At 49.0% G+C, this 20153-nt stretch overlaps 1 protein-coding gene across 1 annotated transcript; it reads right to left on the reverse strand.

Annotated features, from left to right (window-relative positions):
* Nucleotides 1-665: 665 nt before the first annotated feature.
* On the reverse strand, nucleotides 666-11921 carry MRPL24 (mitochondrial ribosomal protein L24). Its single transcript, XM_040332413.1, has 6 exons — nucleotides 11815-11921; nucleotides 9224-9411; nucleotides 8085-8180; nucleotides 6396-6499; nucleotides 5267-5397; nucleotides 666-906 (listed from the first exon to the last, which is right to left on the reverse strand). The coding sequence occupies exons 2-6, from the start codon at nucleotides 9407-9409 to the stop codon at nucleotides 770-772; spliced, it is 654 nt and encodes a 217-aa protein (XP_040188347.1). The 5' UTR covers nucleotides 9410-9411; nucleotides 11815-11921; the 3' UTR covers nucleotides 666-769.
* Between the last annotated feature and the right edge of the window lie 8232 nt (nucleotides 11922-20153).

Consider the following 20153-nt stretch of genomic DNA (forward strand, 5'->3'; position numbering starts at 1 on the left):
GAATTGCATCTTAGATCCGAAGGCGTACGCCTGTCGGATCTAGCCGAGATGCTGTCGTATCTTGTTTTGAGGATTCAAAACAAAGATACGACGCGGGAAATTTGAAAGTACGCCGGCGTATCAGTAGATACGCCGGCGTACTCGCTTTGTGGATTTGCCCCTTTGTATATTATTTTAAATATACTGGGATTCTGTACTTGCCAAATATGCTGCATAAATCTCCCTCCATTGAGTTTGGCGGCAGCCATTTTAACTGTGGGCAGCAGAAGCTGCTGCCTGTTCGCTTCCTGGATTTACTGAAGTACACCTCCAGATCTGATTGGCCCTCTTATGACTCATTCTGAGAGAGAGAGAGAGAGAGAGAGAGAGAGAGAGAGAGAGAGAGAGAGAGAGAGAGGGAGAGAGAGAGAGAGAGAGAGGAGAGAGAGAGAGAGAGAGAGAGAGAGGAGAGAGAGAGAGAGAGAGAGAGAGAGAGAGAGAGAGAGAGAGAGAGAGAGAGAGAGAGAGGAGAGAGGAGGAGAGAGAGAGAGAGAGAGAGAGAGAGAGAGAGAGAGAGAGCTGTGCATGATGTCATAAGCCTAGGCTAATGACCAGACAAGAAACAGGAAGTAGGCTGTAGAAGGTATTTACTGGGAGAAAAAAAAATGTTTTACTATCCAAAAATGTAAAACAACAAGGGCAGAAGATTTAATAGATGGAAAGTTGAAAAAAATATAACTGAAGTTCCGCTTCAAGTCCAAAGCAAGTGGCAAAACGTTGTCCGTGTTCATTAATACCAGAAGGATTTTCTTTGTGTTCTGGTGTCTATAATGCCCATTTTCTCCACAATCTCCTCCTGGAAGGTTTTCAGTGATGGGACGTAGGTCTTCTCCAAAGCGTCTTCCACAGAGGTGTCTTTGGGGCCATCTAGACAAAAGCAGAAAGAAACAAAAAATGGTGATGGGGAGACATCTTGTGGAGAGTTAAAGGTAGTGCAGCCTCTTGTGGTACACTGGTACAATGGAGACCTCTAGTGAAGAGATAGGGGAGGTTCAGGCACCAGGGAAAGAAGGAATGACTGTGCAGAGGTATTCATCATCTCCAACGCAGAAGTATATAAATATCCGATGAACATAAAACTAAAAACTCTAAACTCTACTAATGTAAAACCAATAAATTCATAGGTGTAGATTCAGGTAGGGAGCGCGCAACTCTATGTGGGCGTATCCTATTTACGCTACACCTCCGCAACTTTGACAGGCAAGTGCATTATTCACAAAGCACTTGCTCCGTAAGTTACGGCGGCGTAGCGTAAATTGGCCGGCGTAAGCCCGCCTAATTCAAATCTGTAAGACGTGGGCGTGTTTTATGCAAAATTATCGTGACCCCACGTAAATGACGCTTTTTACGAACAGCACATGCGCCGTCCGTGAAAGTATCCCAGTGCGCATGCTCCAAATTAACCCGCAAAAAGCCAATGCTTTCGACGTGAACGTAAATTACGCCCAGCCCTATTCGCGAACGACGTAAATCGACGGAAAATTTGACGCTGGCCCGACATCCATACTTAACATTGGCTGCGCCGCATATAGCAGGGGTAACTTTACGCCGGAAAAAGCCTTACGTAAACGGCGTATCTGTACTGCGTCGGCTGGGCGTACGTTTGTGAATTGGCGTATCTAGCCGATTTACATATTCTAGGCGTAAATCAGCGTACACGCCCCTAGCGGCCAGCGTAAATATGCAGTTAAGATACGACGGCGTAGGCGACTTACGCTGGTCGTATCTTAGACAAATTCTGGCGTATCTGAGTCTTTGAATCAGGCGTCGAGATACGACGCCTGACACTCAGAGATACGACGCCTCACACTCAGAGATACGACGCCTCACACTCAGAGATACGACGCCTCACACTCAGAGATACGACGCCTCACACTCAGAGATACGACGCCTCACACTCAGAGATACGACGCCTCACACTCAGAGATACGACGCCTCACACTCAGAGATACGACGCCTCACACTCAGAGATACGACGCCTCACACTCAGAGATACGACGCCTCACACTCAGAGATACGACGCCTCACACTCAGAGATACGACGCCTCACACTCAGAGATACGACGCCTCACACTCAGAGATACGACGCCTCACACTCAGAGATACGACGCCTCACACTCAGAGATACGACGCCTCACACTCAGAGATACGACGCCTCACACTCAGAGATACGACGCCTCACACTCAGAGATACGCCGTCGTATCTCCTACACTGAATCTGGCCCTGAATCTGGCCCATGGTGATTTGAAAGCACTGTTATTCCTATGCAGAGTACTTGATATGGCTTAACGCATGGGTCTTCAAACTACGGCCCTCCAGTTGTTCAGGAACTACAATTCCCATCATGCCTAGTCATGTCTGTGAATGTCAGAGTGTTACAATGCCTCATGGTATGTGTAGTTCTGCAACAGCTGGAGGGCCATAGTTTGAGGATCCCTGGCTTAACCACTTCAATACCGGGCACTTTCACCCCCTTCCTGCCCAGGCAATATATTCCAGCTTTTTTCGCTTTCGCACTTTGAATGGCAATTGCGCGGTCATGTAACACTGTACTCATAATAAATATTTATCATTTTTTTTTTCACACAAAGTTATTTGGTGGCATTTCATCACCACTGCGTTGTTTGTTTTTTATTATATAAAAATGGGGGGGGGGGAAAAACCTGTTATAACAATTTGCAAATAATCTTGCTTCATAAATTTAGGCCAAAATGTATTCTACTACATTCCTTTGGTGAAAATAACCCAAATCAGTGTATATATATATTAGTCTGTAGGAAAAGTTATAGAGTCCACAAACTATGGTGTGTGTGTGTGTGTGTATTATATATAAAAATTGATCAATACTGATGTACTGACGGCCTCTCTCATTTCTTGAGGACCTAAAAATGTCAGGACAGTAAAAATACCCCCCAAATTACCCCTTTTTTAGAAAGTATACAGTCCAAGGTATTTATTAAGAGGCATTGTGAGTTTTCTGAAGTTGTATTTGTTTTTTTAAATCACAGTTTTTTTGGAAAATGAATTTAAATTTATTCCCCCCCCCCACATACTGTCAAGTGCAGTACAGCATCATCATATAACTGGTGTGGTGGAGATCAGGGAGACTGACTGGAGACCGTATGTAAAACACAAAAATAAATAGTGAGAGTGTGAGTATATATATATATATATATATATATATATATATATATATATATATATATATATATATATATATATATATATATATATATATATATATATATATATATATATATATATATATATATATATATATATATATACACATACACACACACCCCCAAAAGTCGGGGGTCGTCTTATACGCCGGGTACCTGTCTGTCAGACAGCGGCCATCCATTATTCAAAAGCCGCGCCTCCTCCTCAGGCTGTTCCGTGATAGGCGGAACACTAATTTTCCCAGCAGAGCCTCTGTTTAGTGTTCCGCCTATCAAGGATGCCTTCTCATACTCGGACGAGAGGACATCTGTGATAGGCGGAACACTGAACAGAGGCTCTGCTGGGAAAATGAGTGTTCCGCCTATCACGGTACAGCCTGAGGAGGAGGCGCGGCTTTTGAATAATGGACGCCCGCAGCCTGAGAAACTCTGCAAACAGGAGAAGGTAGGAAGATTGTCGAGGCAGGCATACTGGCACAGTGAGGCAGGCATTCTGGCACAGTGAGTATATCCCAAAACCAGCATTTTAGATGGAAAAACATCGTCTTATACGCTGGCAAATACGGTACATATAAAAATTGTGTATGTATATATAGATATACACACACACTTTTTATATGTATATTATATTAATAAAAATTGTAGTAATAAATTATATATATATATATATATATATATATATATATATATATATATATATATATATATATATATATATATATATATATATATATATATATATATATACACACATATACATATACATATATACACACACACACACACACACACACACACAACATATATATACACACAAACTATATATATATATATATATATATATATATATATATATATATATATATATATATATATATATATATATATATATATATATATATATATATATATATATATATATCTATATATCAATATATCATACACACACACAAATGAAATAGATTCAATGTGTATTGTTGCGATTAGCCCCGTCTGTACCATGTGATCACTTTGACCAATCACAGCTAGCAACACAATTGTACACATTGAATGGCATAAAAAGGAAGCCATCCATTGTGTACAATGGGTCATGTGATTGGTTCCGGGGCTTCCAGCAAGAAGAGACAGGAGCAATGCTGGAGGCAATTTACAGAGCACACACATTTTGGTGGTACAATTATTATTGATGTGGAATGTAGGATCCTCGCTAAAGAACATTTTTTATCAAGTTACGGGTAAAGTTCTGCTTTAAGCTGGAGGTACGAACAGACCCCTCTCTAAGTAACTGCACTTTATATCTGTAGCAGTGTGTTTTATGACAGGTTTTCTTTTTAAAGTGTATGCAACCAAGAACAAAAATGTAATTGATTGCAACTTGACATTTCTTCGGCGTAGTGGTTGTTTTTTTTCACCTGGTGATCCCGCCAGTAACAAGCTTCCTGCCCTGGGGTGACATTTTCTAATCATATGGAGGAGGGACGAGTACAGAGCCCCCCCCCCCCATCATCTCTAAATACCCAGTGGGATGTGTTCGGAAGAGCAGGGGTCTCCAACTCCTGGGCCGCCGACTGGTGTCCATGGCGTGCTGGGTGCCAGGCTGCGCAGTGGGGTGTTGGCAGCAGACATAACCTGCACTGCCGCCCTCCAACCACCAGAGGGCGTCCTCTCCCCCTTTGCCGAGCATTAATACCATCTTCCCTCTCTGGTCGGGAGGAAGGAGAAGGTGAGGAAAGGAAGGGAAAGGAGAGGAGAGAGGGGAGGAGGAGAGGAGAGAAACTCACTGGGTTTCTGGCGCTAAATCGATAACAAAACATAAAAGCTTGCAACGCTCCTCATATACAGTACAGCAATTGAGCATTGTGACCATAAAACAGAAAATTGTGTTACTGGCAGGATCACCAGGTGAAAAATGAAAAAAAAAAAAACACAAAGGCAGCCACCATATCAAAAGGTCATATCCAAGCTGCAATATTTGACATTTTTTTTCTTGGGTTTAGATACACTCTCATCCACCTTTGGATACACTGCACTTCATGGGCCTCACCTTTCCACTGCTCTGGGATGATGCCGTCTCGTCTCTGGAATACGGGTCGGGGAATGATCCGGCCAGTTCTCACCGACACTCTCACCCGCTCCCCCTCTTCTGTGAACCTCCATTCCGTCTCCGTGGGTTTCCTGAAGAACAAGCTCCGGTTAGTAGGAAGCAATATTATATACGGCATCTCCCACCCCATTGAGTGCTCAATTTCATCCCAACCCCCACCCACCATTGAGTCCTCAATCCCCCCCCCCACCCCTCTTTTTTCAACCACATGCCTACTGGGCACTCTTACCCCTTTTGCCCAGGCCAATTTTCAGCTTTCAGAGCAGTCACATTTTGAATTGCGCGGTCATGCAACACTGTACCCATTCTATGCCATTTCTATCCAATTTTTCACACAAATTAGAGATTTCTTTTTGCGCCATTTAATCACCTCGGGGTTTTTGATGTTTGCTAAACAACCGAAAAAAAAAAAAAAAGAATAAACATTTACGGGGAAAAAGGGAGGGGGGGGGGGGCGTTTTACTTGGTATAAAATTTACCAACTAAGTAATTTTTCTTCTTCGCTGATGTGCAGAGGAGGCCTTGACCGGCACCGATGGGTCGCATTGACAGGGCGCCGTTAGCAGGCACCGATGGGGCTGCACCGACGGGCAGGCACTTACATGCACTAATGAGGAAGCACAGATGAGGCTGCACTGATGGGTGCTGTTAAGCAGGCACTGACATGCACCGACAGGCAGGCCCCGATGAGGCAGGCACCGATGAGGCAGTGCCCTGTTAGACTTGCCGGTTATCAGTTCTCCTTTCCTCACACAGACGGTGTGTAGGGAAAGGAATGCTGATAACTGTCAAGTTTGTTTACATGTGATCAGCGGTGATTGGACACAGCTGATCACATGGTAAAGGGCTGCTGTGATTGGCCCTTTACCACGATCTATGATCAGCCGTGTCCAAAGGACACAAAAAGGTCACAGAGCACCCAGGTGGTCCACTGAAAACTTCACAGAATTGGAGAGCCGTGTAAGAGACATTTTTCAGCTAAAGCGCAGGCAGCAACTGGTTAAAATGAGCGTTCTGGTGATCTTTAATGAACACCGCACAGTACGGAACGATCCCAGAGGGAACTTACTTGTCTGTGGGATCCACTAGTGACACCTGTTTTACCAGGAGAGGGGCCTCACTCGGCACATACGTCCCCTTATAGTCCCCCGACTTTCCCACATAACGGTAGTGCTGGAAAGAAAAAAAAAAAAAGGATTAAAAACTTTTTTCCCCCCCAAGTGTGCGAAAACCCTAAAAATATCTGTCGACCCTGCCAAAAATCAAGTGCTTAACCACTTAAGGACCGGACCAATATGCTGCTAAATGCCCAAAGGCGTTTTTACAATTCGGCACTGCATGGCTTTAACAGACAATTGCGCGGTCGTGCGACGTGGCTCCCAAACAAAATTGGCGTCCTTTTTTTCCCCACAAATAGAGCTTTCTTTTGGTGGTATTTGATCACCTCTGCGGTTTTTATTTTTTTGCGTTATAAACAAAAATAGAGCGACAATTTTGAAAAAAATTCAATATTTTTTTACTTTTTGCTATAATAAATATCCCCCAAAAATATATAAAACATTTTTTTTCCCTCAGTTTAGGCCGATACGTATTCTTCTACCTATTTTTGGTAAAAAAATAAATTAAAAAAAAAAAATCGCAATAAGCGTTTATCGATTGGTTTGCGCAAAATTTATAGCGTTTACAAAATAGGTGATAGTTTTATTATTTGTTTTTATTTTTTATTACTAATGGCGGCGATCAGCGATTTTTTTCGTGACTGCGACATTATGGCGGACACTTCGGACAATTTTTGACACATTTTTGGGACCATTGTCATTTTCACAGCAAAAAATGCATTTAAATTGCATTGTTTATTGTGAAAATGACAGTTGCAGTTTGGGAGTTAACCACAGGGGGCGCTGTAGGAGCTAGGGTTCACCTAGTGTGTGTTTACAACTGTAGGGGGGTGTGGCTGTATGACTGACATCATCGATCGAGTCTCCCTATAAAAGGGATCACTCGATCGATGCGCCGCCATAGTGAAGCACGGGGAAGCCGTGTTTACATACGGCTCTCCCCGTTCTTTAGCTCCGGGGAGCGATCGCGACGGAGCGGCTATAAACGAAAATAGCCGTGCCGTCGTTCCGGATCGCTCCCCGCGGGTTACCGACTGCCACATGTACCGGGGGGGTCCCGATCGGACCCCCGACCCACGGAAAGGCGGGGACGTACATGTACGCCCATATGCCTGTACGTGCCATTCTGTGGACGTATATGTACATGCGGCGGTCGGCAAGTGCTTAACCTCCCGCACAATCTGAGCGTTATCAGTTACAATGCTTCCTGCTCATTGTGGGACTACAAAACACCACCTCCCCTAATGTTACGGAGAAGAGGGGAGGCGTTCTGTAGTTCTGTCCTATGGTGACAGCGCTGCATCTCCCTAGACACAATATAGTAAGCGTTGTCAACTTAGGACAGGGTGTTACTGGCAGGATCGCATGTGAAAATCAAAGCCTGAGAAATTAAAACTAATGCAGCCACTATAGGACTTGCTGCAGCTTCTAATGCACAAAGCGAGAAGCTCACAGTGTGTAGTGAAATCAGAGAAAAGGAATTTCAGTAAAAGAGAGGAGCCGGTACAACAGTACAAGACTGAAGGGAAGGCCGGAGTTCTGCTCTTAGTGTGAGCTTGCATACAGATCATACAAAGCAAGGACCTCCTACTTCTCCGAAGGGCCAACGAATCAGATCACATTATATACTCCTTACTTACGGTGTTCAGGTTTTCCACCACCACCCAGTTTCGAGCACGAATGACTTGCGTCACCTTCCCCTGCTTCCCGGTGTCCTTGCCTGCGAGGACTTCAACCTTGGAGGAAACAAGAAACCAAGAATAATGTAGACCTTTATATTCAAAGGACAATAAAATATCTACCCAAAAGTTATTTTACTTTCACATTTTGAGGTGTGTGTGTCATATCTCTCAAGATTATATTTCATATACAGGCCTGTACCACTAGAGGGCGCACCTGTCTATACATAAAGATACTACACAATCAATGACCGCTGTGTGAATGAGGTTTCTTTATTATTTAACAAAGAAATCAAATAGGAAATCTTTTATTTAATTAACATTATAATAATAATAATAATAATAATAATAATAATAATATTATTACAACCAAACAAACCACCAACAGTACCACAAAACAGCCACAAACAGCCAGCGCCGCCGCCAGCCACAAACAGCCAGCGCCGCCGCCAGCCACAAACAGCCAGCGCCGCCGCCAGCCACAAACAGCCAGCGCCGCCGCCAGCCACAAACAGCCGCCACAAACAGCCGCCACAAACAGCCGCCACAAACAGCCGCCACAAACAGCCAGCGCCGCCGCCAGCCACAAACAGCCAGCGCCGCCGCCAGCCACAAACAGCCAGCGCCGCCGCCAGCCACAAACAGCCGCCACAAACAGCCAGCCACAAACAGCCAGCCACAAACAGCCAGCCACAAACAGCCAGCCACAAACAGCCAGCGCCGCCGCCACCCACAAACAGCCAGCGCCGCCACCCACAAACAGCCAGCGCCGCCACCCACAAACAGCCAGCGCCGCCACCCACAAACAGCCAGCGCCGCCACCCACAAACAGCCAGCGCCGCCACCCACAAACAGCCAGCGCCGCCACCCACAACCACCAGACACAAACAGCCAGCGCCACCACCCCCCACAAACAGCCAGCGCCACAAACAGCCAGCGCCACCACCCCCCACAAACAGCCAGCGCCACCACCCCTCACAAACAGCCAGCCACAACAAACTTAATATATAGAACCCCATATATGTTCACCTACGATCAGACATTGGGCCCTCTACCACCCTTTCAACAACTCGGTTCCGGATCATTTCACAGCTACTCACCACATCACCTCGGAAATACTTCCATTCATCCTTGCTGATGGGCTCCACCAATACTCTGGGTCTTCTCTTGCTCGGAGGGTTCCTTCTCTGAGCAGCTACGGTAGACGGCCGGCTGGTGCCAAACCGGTACAGATTAGGTAACTTGACCACCTTGGAGGCCATCTCTACGAGACCCGTGAGACGCATGTCTAGAAATGAATATTGGAAATATTTGAGTGTATACAAGGTGTGAGGAAAAGTCTGAAGACCATTTCAGGGACTTTTCCTGACCCAGCAGCTCATAGAGAGTGGAGAGCGTCACTAGAACTCCCCCGACACGCTGCACCGGGATCACATACACGTCATCTAGCCCTTTCCTCCCCAGCCTGACTGTCCCGCCCCTTTTACTCACTGGATCTCAGTTCTTTCAATCATAGGGGATCGGCATTAGATGTGGGGGGTTACCTTCATGAACATTCATCCTGCTTAGTAATGCCCACTACTCCAGACTGGCACAGACCTATCACGGCATTTCAATATTTGCAAATAACCTCCCACTACTTGTATCAGGGCGGGGGGCTCTTGAGGAGTGTAGAGGCAGAGCGCTGTGATGTTATCAGGAAGCTACGTACAGCACTCTGCTGGCCCCTCCCACCAGGATCCGAGCCTACCAAGGAAGAGGTCACCTGTATGGGCCAATCATCGAGTGTGTGTATGTGTGCTGGCGGAATGCCCTGGCTGCAGATGATTGGCCCATACAGGTGACCACTTCCTGGCAGGAGAACTTCGGGATGACAGAACATGGTCAAACCCTTTGGGCACCTGATGGAATAATATATTTTAAATGATATAATATATATTATAAATGAGCTATTAGGATTGGAGCACAGGTATATCTTATATCACTCCCTGGTGGGTTCGGATCCTGGTCTGACCACACTGAGCTCATCACTAGTCCATCCTCCATGTCAAAGGTCATACATGTTTTCGATAGGCGACTTATACAGAGCATCACATCAGTCCTGAATACGGGATGAAGGCAAAAGAGAGATGGATGGGGTCCAGAAGAGGAGCCCTCTCTGGGGGGGGTTAGGCAGGATCCAAAAGAGGGGCCCTCCCTGTGGGGGGGGGGGGGAGCTCAGGACCCAGAAGGGGGGGCCCTCCCTGTGGGGGGGGGGGAGATCAGGACCCAGAAGGGGGGGCCCTCCCTGGGGGGGGAGATCAGGACCCAGAAGGAGGGCCCTCCCTGTGGGGGGGGGGGGGGGGGGAGATCAGGACCCGGGAGGGGGGCCCTCCCTGTGGGGGGGGGGAGATCAGGACCCGGGAGGGGGGCCCTCCCTGCGGGGGGGTGGGGTTAGATCAGGACCCGGGAGGGGGGCCCTCCCTGTGGGGGGGGAGATCAGGACACCGAAGGGGGGCCCCTCCCTGTGGGGGGGGGGAGATCAGGACCCAGAAGGGGGGAGATCAGGACCCAGAAGGGGGGGGCCCTCCCTGTGGGGGGGGGAGATCAGGACCCAGAAGGGGGGGGGCCCTCCCTGTGGGGGGGGGGAGATCAGGACCCAGAAGGGGGGGCCCTCCCTGTGGGGGGGGATCAGGAACCAGAAGGGGGGATCAGGACCCAGAGGGGGGGCCCTCCCTGTGGGGGGGTAGAGATCAGGACCCAGTAGGGGGGCCCTCCCTGTGGGGGGGGGGGAGATCAGGACCCAGACGGGGGGGCCTCCCTGTGGGGGGGGGAGATCAGGACCCAGAAGGGGGGGGCCTCCATGTGGGGGGGGGAGATCAGGACCCAGAAGGGGGGGCCTCCCTGTGGGGGGGCAGATCAGGACCCAGAAGGGGGGGGGCCGAGAAGAGATCAGGACCCAGAAGGGGGGACCTCCCTGTGGGGGGGGGGGGATCAGGACCCAGAAGGGGGCCCTTCCTGTGGGGGGGGGGGATCAGGACCCAGAAGGGGGGGGGGATCAGGACCCAGAAGGGGGGGGGGGGGATCAGGACCCAGAAGGGGGATCCTCCCGATGGGGGGGAATCAGGACCCAGAAGGGGTGGCCCTCCCTGTGGGGGGGGGGGGTTCAGGACCCAGAAGGGGGGTCCTCCCTATGGGGGGGAATCAGGACCCAGAAGGGGTGGCCCACACTGTGTGGGGGGGGGGGGAATCAGGACCCAGAAGAGGGGTCCCCTCTGGGGGGAGAAGGGTGCAGAAGAGGGGCCCCTGGGGAAAGAAGGGTGCAGAAGAGGGGGCCCCCTCTGGTGGGGGGGAAGGGTGCAGAAGAGGGGCCCCCTCTGGGGGGGGGGGGAGAAGGGTGCAGAAGAGGGGCCCCCTCTGGTGGGGGGGAGGGTGCAGAAGAGGGGGCCCCCTCTGGTGGGGGGGAGGGTGCAGAAGAGGGGCCCCCTCTGGGGGGGGGGAAGAAGGGTGCAGAAGAGGGAGCCCCCTTGGGAAGCAGGATCCAAGTACCCCCAATAATAAGGATTTAGGGTCCAGAGAAGGGGTTCCTAGGAAGCATAACCCAGAGGCCAATCTGCAGACCCTCTCCCTGCACACCAGAGCCCTCCATCACCTGCAGCACACACCTATCACCATCCACAGATCATCACACATGAGGAACACACACACTCACCTCCATACAGCAATGACACTTCCCCTCCTCCACACAGGAAGCCAGAGAAACTTCACTTCCGCCCTCTCTTACATGTTCTATCACTGAGCTCACAGCTCGTCCTCTCTATGGTGCCGCATTGCATCCTGGGAGTTGTAGTTTGAGAGGTTTTTTTTAACCATAATAAGCTTTATTGAACATTCTCTGTGTGAACAATGAAATACTGTTATCAGCTGTACATTCGGTCTCCTCTCGGCGAAGATGTCACGTGACGTTTTCCAGCGATAATACCGAATGTCACCCCAGCGGCCGGCATGTGTAGCACTTGGTAGGGCGACATGGAGACCGGAAGTTCACCACTAAAGGACCGGAGTTTTGTGGTGTCTGCGTTTTATATCAATAAAGGACTTTATCACATTGTGGTGTCTTTGTTTACTATTGCTGTAACTTGTGAATGAGTAAACTGTGGGACTATGTACCCCTTACTCATTTGAGGCAGGGCAGAATCTGGGGTCTCCCTTAATGTCAAGTGAGCTTCCAGATCCCGATAAGTTACCCCCACAACCACCAGGCCAGGGTTGTAGAGAAGAGGCTCTTGTCTTCATCAACATGGGGAAAAGGTACTTTACTGGGGGGGGGGGGGGTCCACTCCTGGCAAGGTACCCCAACCCCACATTGAGGACATGTGACCTGGTATGATTCAAGAGGGTGGGGGCACATTCTCCTCCCCCTTCCTGGCCCACAGTGTGCTCATGTGGGGGTCTGGAATGGCTTTTAGAAAGGGGACCCCTCAAAAGTTATAGCAGACCTAAAGGGCATGGTTTGGGGTTTGGAGGGGGACCCTCTCCCCCTTAGTACCAGACCTTAAGGACCAAGTATCATATCTCCCAATCATCCTTGATTCAGCAGGACTGTCCTGAGATTCTAACTGAATCCCGGCATTCCACAAATCCAGGCTAAATCCTAGAGCCCCAGCTACACCAATTTGTATCTCCTGGCTAGTGCAGGCAGCTCCCCATATTGCTTGGTTGGCTAGGGGAACCCTCCACATCTCCTAATTGAATCTCTTGGTTGGCCGGAGCACCCTTCCAGCATCTCTTGGTTGGCCGGGGCACCTCCCTGCAACTCTTGGTTGGCCGGGGCACCCCCCTAGCATCTCTTGGTTGGGCGGGGGCACCTCCCTGTAAATTTTTGTTCGCCGGGGCACCTCTCTGCATCTTTTTGATTGGCTGGGGCACCACCCCACATCTTTTGGTTGGCTGGCACACCCCCTCACATCTCTTCTTTGGCTGGGGCACCCCCTCACATCTCTTGATGGGTCGGGGCACCCTCTCACATTTCTTGGTTGGCCGGGGCACCCCCTTACATCTCTTGATGGGCCGGGGCACCCCCTTACATCTCTTGATGGGCCGGGGCACCCCCTCACATTTCTTGGTTGGCCGGGGGGACCCCCTCACATTTCTTGGTTGGCCGGGGCACCCCCTCACATCTCTTGGTTGGCCAGGGCACCCCCTCTGCATCTCTTGGTTGGCCAGGGCACCCCCTCTGCATCTCTTGGTTGGCCAGGATACCCGCTTGCATCTCTTGGTTGGCTGGGGCACCTCTCCGTATCTCTTGGTTGGCCTGGGCACCACTCCGCACCTTTTGGTTGGCCAAGGCACCTCCCTGCATTACTTAGTTGGCCGGGGCTCCTCTCAGCATCTCTTGGTTGGCTGGGAAACCTCCCTGCATCTCTTGGTTGGCTGGGAAACCTACCTGCATCTCTTGGTTGGCCTGGGCAACTCTCTGCATCTTTTGGTGGTACAGGGCAACCCTCCAGATCTTTTGGTTGGCCAAGGCACCTCTCTGCATCTCTTGGTTGACCGGGGTAACTCTCTGCATCTTTTGGTTGGCCATGGCACCTCCCTGCATCTCTGTTAGCCAGGGCACCCCCCCTCGCATCTCTTAGATGGCCAAGGCACTTCTCCGCATCTCTTAGTTGGCCAGGAAACCTCCCTGCATCTCTAGGTTGGCCTGGGCAACTCCTGGGCATCTTTTGGTGGTACAGGGCAACCCTCCAGATCTTTTGGTTGGCCAAGGCACCTCTCTGCATCTCTTGGTTGACCGGGGGAACTCTCTGCATCTTTTGGTTGGGCGTGGTACCTCCCTGCATCTCTCAGTTAGCCAGGGCACCCTCTCGCATCTCTTAGTTGGCCTGGACACCTCACTGCATCTCTCGGTTGGCCTGGGCACCTCTCCGCACCTTTCGGTTGGACAGGGGAACGCTCTGCATCTTTTAGTTGGCTAAGGCACCACCCTGCATTACTTAGTTGGCCGGGGCTCCTCTCCGCATCTCTTGGTTGGCTGGGAAACCTCCCTGCATCTCTTGGTTGGCCTGGGCACCTCCCTGCATCTCTTGGTTGGCCTGGGCACCTCCCTGCATCTCTGTTAGTCAGGGCAACCCCATGCATCTCTTAGATGGCCAGGGCACTTCTCCGCATCTCTTAGTTTGCCAGGACACCTCACTGCATCTCTTGGTTCGCCGGGGCACCTCTCTGCATCTTTTGGTTCGCCGGGGGACCTCCTCAAATCTCTTGGTAGGCCAGGTCACATCTTCACATTGTTTTTGGCCAGGGTGCCTCTCCTCTCAGATGTGTCCTGACATTATTGGGCTGGCCACAATCTGGCATGTGCATCCCGACTTTCTGGGAGTAGAGTCCAGCACTGGTGGTCTTGAAAACAGGACATCAGCCAGCGGCGCGCTCGCAACCCCACGGCTGGGCTTAGAGAGACACGTACGTGATTGTGCCCAGCCGTGGCATTCTGCCGACGTATATTGGCGTGAAGGGGTCCTTAAGTGGTTAAAGGGCAAATCCATCAGTGCCTTCTTGGAAGATTGGTCCGCAGACCAACACTTTAGCCAGATCAGACGGCACAACACCACCGCATAGACTGAGGCTCTGGACAGCAAGGGAATCGTATCCAAAGCTGACTCGCAGACAAACTTAAGGCCCTGTACCAACTAGTCGGCCAGAGCCACCTCGTCCGAGGGAGCCTGTCTTTCCATTAACCCATGGTGCAGCAATTTTGCCCATTCAGTGAGAGTCTGAGACACCAGGGTCCCAACCACAGTTGGACGCACTGCCGAGCCCACTACCGTGTATAGGTGGCGGGTGACTGCCTCAGCCCTCTTGTCAGCAGAGTCCTTAAAAGCAGGAGCCCCCTCCACTGGAATCGTGGTTATCTTGTTTAATCTGGACACAGGGGGGTCCACTATCGGGGGAGAGGTCCATTTCTTTAGGAAACTCTCCTCAAAGGGATAACGAACCGCCAAACTTTTAGGGACCGAAAAAACCTTCTGTATAAAAAACACACAAGGAAACACCTTAGTGCAAGTCGGCTTACGGAACCCGAAAGGGACCGTCATCTCTGCCACCTCCGCAGACTCCTGCATCTTTACAGCATCTCCCACTGCGATGATAGGATCATCTACCAGAGCCCTCTCACGCGCTGACCTGGACCCGGAGACATCCTCTTGGTCTGTATCCTCAGACACATCAGAACCACGGTCATTTAAGCGCAGCTGGGCCCAGTTCTGCATCAGCGTTGTCCCCAGAAGATGGCGGGCTTTTTACCCCCCGTGTTCCCACGCGCCGCTTCCATCTTGGCAACAAAAGCCTCTAGGATGGCCGACATAGCGTCCACCGATACAGCAGGTGCAGACACACCAGCTGCCAACTCAAATGTTTCAGGGAGAGAAGCGCCCGGGTTCTGACGCCATGCTGACCCACGCGCCTGACACACAGGGACTCCAGGCAAAGTACCACCAGCCCACCCTCCTAGCTGCCACAGAGATGAGGGCATCCCCCCCCCCCCCAGAAGACTCACCACCTTAGAACGGTCACCGCACAGCTGCCGTTAGTCTCCCGTCTGAGGTGCTCTCTCTACAGGTGCCTGTGTCAATCTGACCCTCCGCAGCATGTCTGTTTATTTGCGCCGGTTAAATGAGCGCTAGAGGCCAAAGACCCTCACAAAATGACCGCCGAGCAGCCGTCTCTAAAACGGCACGAACCACAAGAAAATGGCGGCAGATAGAGGCCAAAATGGCCGGTGGCCAAATGGAGGGGAGAAATGCAGGTATGTAAAAAACAACACTAATGATGGCAGCCTACTAGCACCCCAGGAAGCAGACCCACGGTGCAGTTCCCTGCCCCAGATGGAGGAGCCCCCCCAGGTAGACCCCCCGCAGCTAGCCTAGCTCTCAGAGCCCAGGGAGAAGGAAGGGAAGGGAGAGGGGGAAGGGAGAGGGGAAAGGAAGGATCGAACCCCGTACTTGACCTCCCCGGGAATGCCCAGTTATGTCCTCCTGTCGGAGCAGGGGACTGCTACTTACCCGTCCTGCGTGGATTACGCTGGAAGCATCCAAGACAGGCCATCTTCCACGCGGTTACAGAGGCAACTGTCGGCCCGGCACGCTGTAAATCAGACAGAGAGACCGGTCATATGCATGCCCTGGAGCGTGTAGCTCAGCGACCACCCCTGGAGCGACAGTGCATGTCGTGGACCACCCAGTGTGTAGCTAAGGTCGACAAGCTCGATGGCCAAACCTGGAGACTACAAGGATCTGGGATCCAGCCTGTCACCCAGTCGGCAGTTGATAGATCACAGGAACCAAAAAGCAGGGGAAAATTAAAATAAAAAACACATGAACGTGGACCCGAAGGGAGCCATGTCCTATGCTAGGCAGAAAAAACTGAGCTGTGAGATGCAGGGAGAGAGGTTGTATCTAGAGTGATTGCTGCTGTGTCCATAAACGGAAGAGAAATTTGATTTTTTTGATTCATGGGGGGGGGATATAGGTTTAAGACAGGAGAGGTAAGGCTGAAGAGTTAGAATTGTGGGAAGTAGGGTTAGCGTGCCACCCAACCTCCCCCGTAGTGTTGTATCTTATCTACATCTTCATACTGTATATTTTAAGTGTAGACCTCAAAAAATAAAGGAGTTGGTACCACTTGACCGTCAAAAGCTTATACCCCCTTCATTAACAGGGTAATTATGTGTAATGCCTTTACTTTTTGATTTATTTTTTTCCGCTCCCTGCTTTTCAGGGAGTAGATACAGCCAGATTGCTGTTCCAATATGCAGATTGTGATTGGATACAGACAAATCAGCAGGTTTCAGCTAAAATCTGCTGCCAAACTCACAACACAGGTCGGGGGGGCAGGACAGACACATGTGCACCCTAAACCCAATAGAAAGACTGTCCAGTACATGTATGTGACTGACTGTACCTGCAGTTTACAGTGGCACCTCTGATTGCGAACGCAGCAAACGAGTGAGTGAGCAAACGGGGGGGGGGGGGGGGGGGGGTTTAGGTATGGGTCTCTGTTTGGAAATCTCTGGAAAGACACGGATACTCCATTCTCTCCGGCGCGCACCCCCCCCACCTCTGGCTGCATGCGGTATTGCATGCCATTGAAGTCAATGCGGAACAAATTATTTTCGTTTCCATTGACTTCAATGGGGAAACTCGCTTTGATATGCGAGTACTTTGCATTGCCAGCATTCTCCTGGACCGGATTATGCTTGTAATCCGAGGTTCCACTGTATTTACTGTGAGCAGTTGAGGGGGGGGGGAGGGGATTATGTTTTTTATTGCTGAACACAAGAAACACACAAAATCACTTTTTTTTTTATAATAATCTGTTTATTTGTCCAAAAGAACTTCAGTCTACAGTTTTCAGAACTATACGAAAAGCTAAAATTTCAACAACTGCTCTCATCACAGCCGCAAAAATGAAAGGGAAAAAAAAAAAAAAAAGGATGAAAGCCTGTATTTCTCTGCATATGTTACAAATTTAAGGATTACATCACATAGCAAGAAAAGACGATGAGCAGAAAGACAAAGAACCAGGCAAAAGCAGAGAGGGAAAAAAAGAAATTATATAAAACTACCTAGAAAATTAACTAAAAACTCTTCCAGATAGATCATAGCGGATGTACGGTAAATTTTTTTTTTTTAAACCTCTTTTTATTTTATTAAAAACATTAGCTACAAAATTATATTTAAATTCACTCGATGTACAACTGTAATGATACATTTTTTGGGCGAGAAACCGGTTTGAGATGCAACCTTTGAAGAAAAAAAAAAAAAAAATGAGGGATTTGCAGGGACAAGATTTACAACCCGAGGGGGGAATGAGAACAGACAGGCCAAGACCAGTGAAGGATTATGGGGGTAGAACTGGAAATGTAGGTGGAATTGCCTTATTTTCTTCAAAAAGCAACAAAAGTTTAGCTGGGGGGGGTGACAGTAATTGGCTCTGAAGAAAGGGGTACTTTCCCCCGAAACACGTTGGCTGCCCAGCATTGTGGTGCAGTGGATGGGGTGACACTGGGACAGAAGTGTGGCAGGGAAAATCTACCCAAACCGCAATAAGGAACCGATAAAGAGAAATTAACCCTTCTGTGACCATTTTGAAAAGTGGACAGAACAGGGTCATTATCTTGACTGGCCAATCAAAACAGAAAAAAAAACCTGTGTGCCACTCAAATATGGGTGAAAAAAAACTAGAGCACTACGAATCTAATGCAAGTCCGGTAAGTCTTTACTGTATATGACGAGAGCTCAGAAGGACAACACATTTCGGGGGCTGTAACTCCCTTCATCAGAGCCTATTCAATGCTGGCAGTAAATGAATACTAGACAACAAAATTGTGTAATAAGGAAAAAAAAAAAAAAAAAGGATACAATGTGTGCTACTTGCGCCCACTACTTAGTGACCCACATTAGTACAACGCATATCCTTTACTTTGGATTTTGCCATTCAGGATTACTCATTTACTGCCCGCATTGAATCCTTGATAAGGGACGTTCAACCTCCCACACAGTCTTTTTTTCCTTTACATTTCCTTTTTTAAAGGCTTAGAAAGAATACGAGATCTAATGCAAGTCTTTTCAGTCTTTATTACATATAATAGGGGGAAAAAAAAACACAACTTGTTTCAGGGGCTGAAACTCCCTTCATCAGAGCTTTAGTGTTGGCAGTAAGCAATACTGGAGTTCCAGCCCTTTGTTTCCTTTTTTTAATCTTCCCACTTATGTGCAATAAAGACTTACAAGACTCACATTAACTCTTTGGTGTTATGCTTCCTACACATTTTCAGACTACTCCAAGTATCCCACAGTTCACAGGAAGTTTGAATTTCAAGCCCCATCCTTCCTAGCTTTGGGTTTAGCCCTCTACCAGCAGGTCTGAGATGAGTTTTGCGGGTGAAATGTAACGCCCAATACTGAAACTGCCAATTCTAAATAGCAGTTTTTTCCCTCTGGTGGTGACTTTCCAAGACCCCCAAAATGTCATTCCATGGGAACAGTGTGGGTAGGTGCTGTGCTGCAGGTCATTCTCCCATGATCTTTAATACCCAACACAGATTGCCATTTCAATGATATTGTGTCAGTGATTTCGCCTCTGTAAAACCGCACAACATCCTGACAGAATGTCTGATTGAATATCCAAAAATTTTCTTTAGATTTCTTGTAAAAATTTCCTGATAAATGCGTTGACTGGCCAATTTTGCAGCCAAGCCCTACCTCCCTCAACATGTAGACAACATGCTTTTCCAGGCAGGGGTCGACCTGGGAACCTCCCCCCACGTTGAGGACATAGTTTAGGTGGGAGGGGGGCCATGTCCAAAGCGTGTGCTTTAGTGTCCAGCAGAAGCATTTCCGATTGGGCAGGGGTACTGCGGTTAAGGAAGGGGAGTTGAGATTTTAGTGGATCAAAGTCAGTGGGGTCCACTTTGTTTTTTTCCTTTTTGGCCAACCGCAAATAAGTTGCACCTTGATACCTGCTCCTTGGCTGAACCCAATCTCACCTGAGGGGGCAATGCACATAACACATACCAACAAACAGCAACGCATCTGCTCTATTGGGGTGTGCTGTGGTGCCATGTGAAAGGCACCCCAACATGAATTGAAGAAAATAAATCACCGCTCCAGGTGGGTCTGCTATGCAATCACAGGCTGGCTCAGGATACCGAGGGTGCTGGCAGTGCACTAGGCAAGCATGAAAAATGAGAGAAAGATGGATAGCCGCACTCCAAAGACCGTTGAGGTTGTCTTTAATAAACGAACAAATACATCACAGGGTTACAGCAATAGAAACAAGGGAATAGCCGTTGCGTTTCGCACTGGGTTAGTGCTTATTCATGAATAAGCACTAACCCAGTGCGAAACGCGTTGGCTATTTCCTTGTTTCTATTGCTGTTTGTTTAATAAAGACAACCTCAACGATCTTTGGAGTGCGGCTATCCATCTTTCTCTCATTTTTCATGAAAGGCACCCCAATGCATTGTTCATTAAGCTCCACTGAACATCA

The sequence above is a fragment of the Rana temporaria genome, chromosome 13, assembly GCF_905171775.1.
Source record: "Rana temporaria chromosome 13, aRanTem1.1, whole genome shotgun sequence".
Classification (NCBI taxonomy): Eukaryota; Metazoa; Chordata; class Amphibia; order Anura; family Ranidae; genus Rana; species Rana temporaria.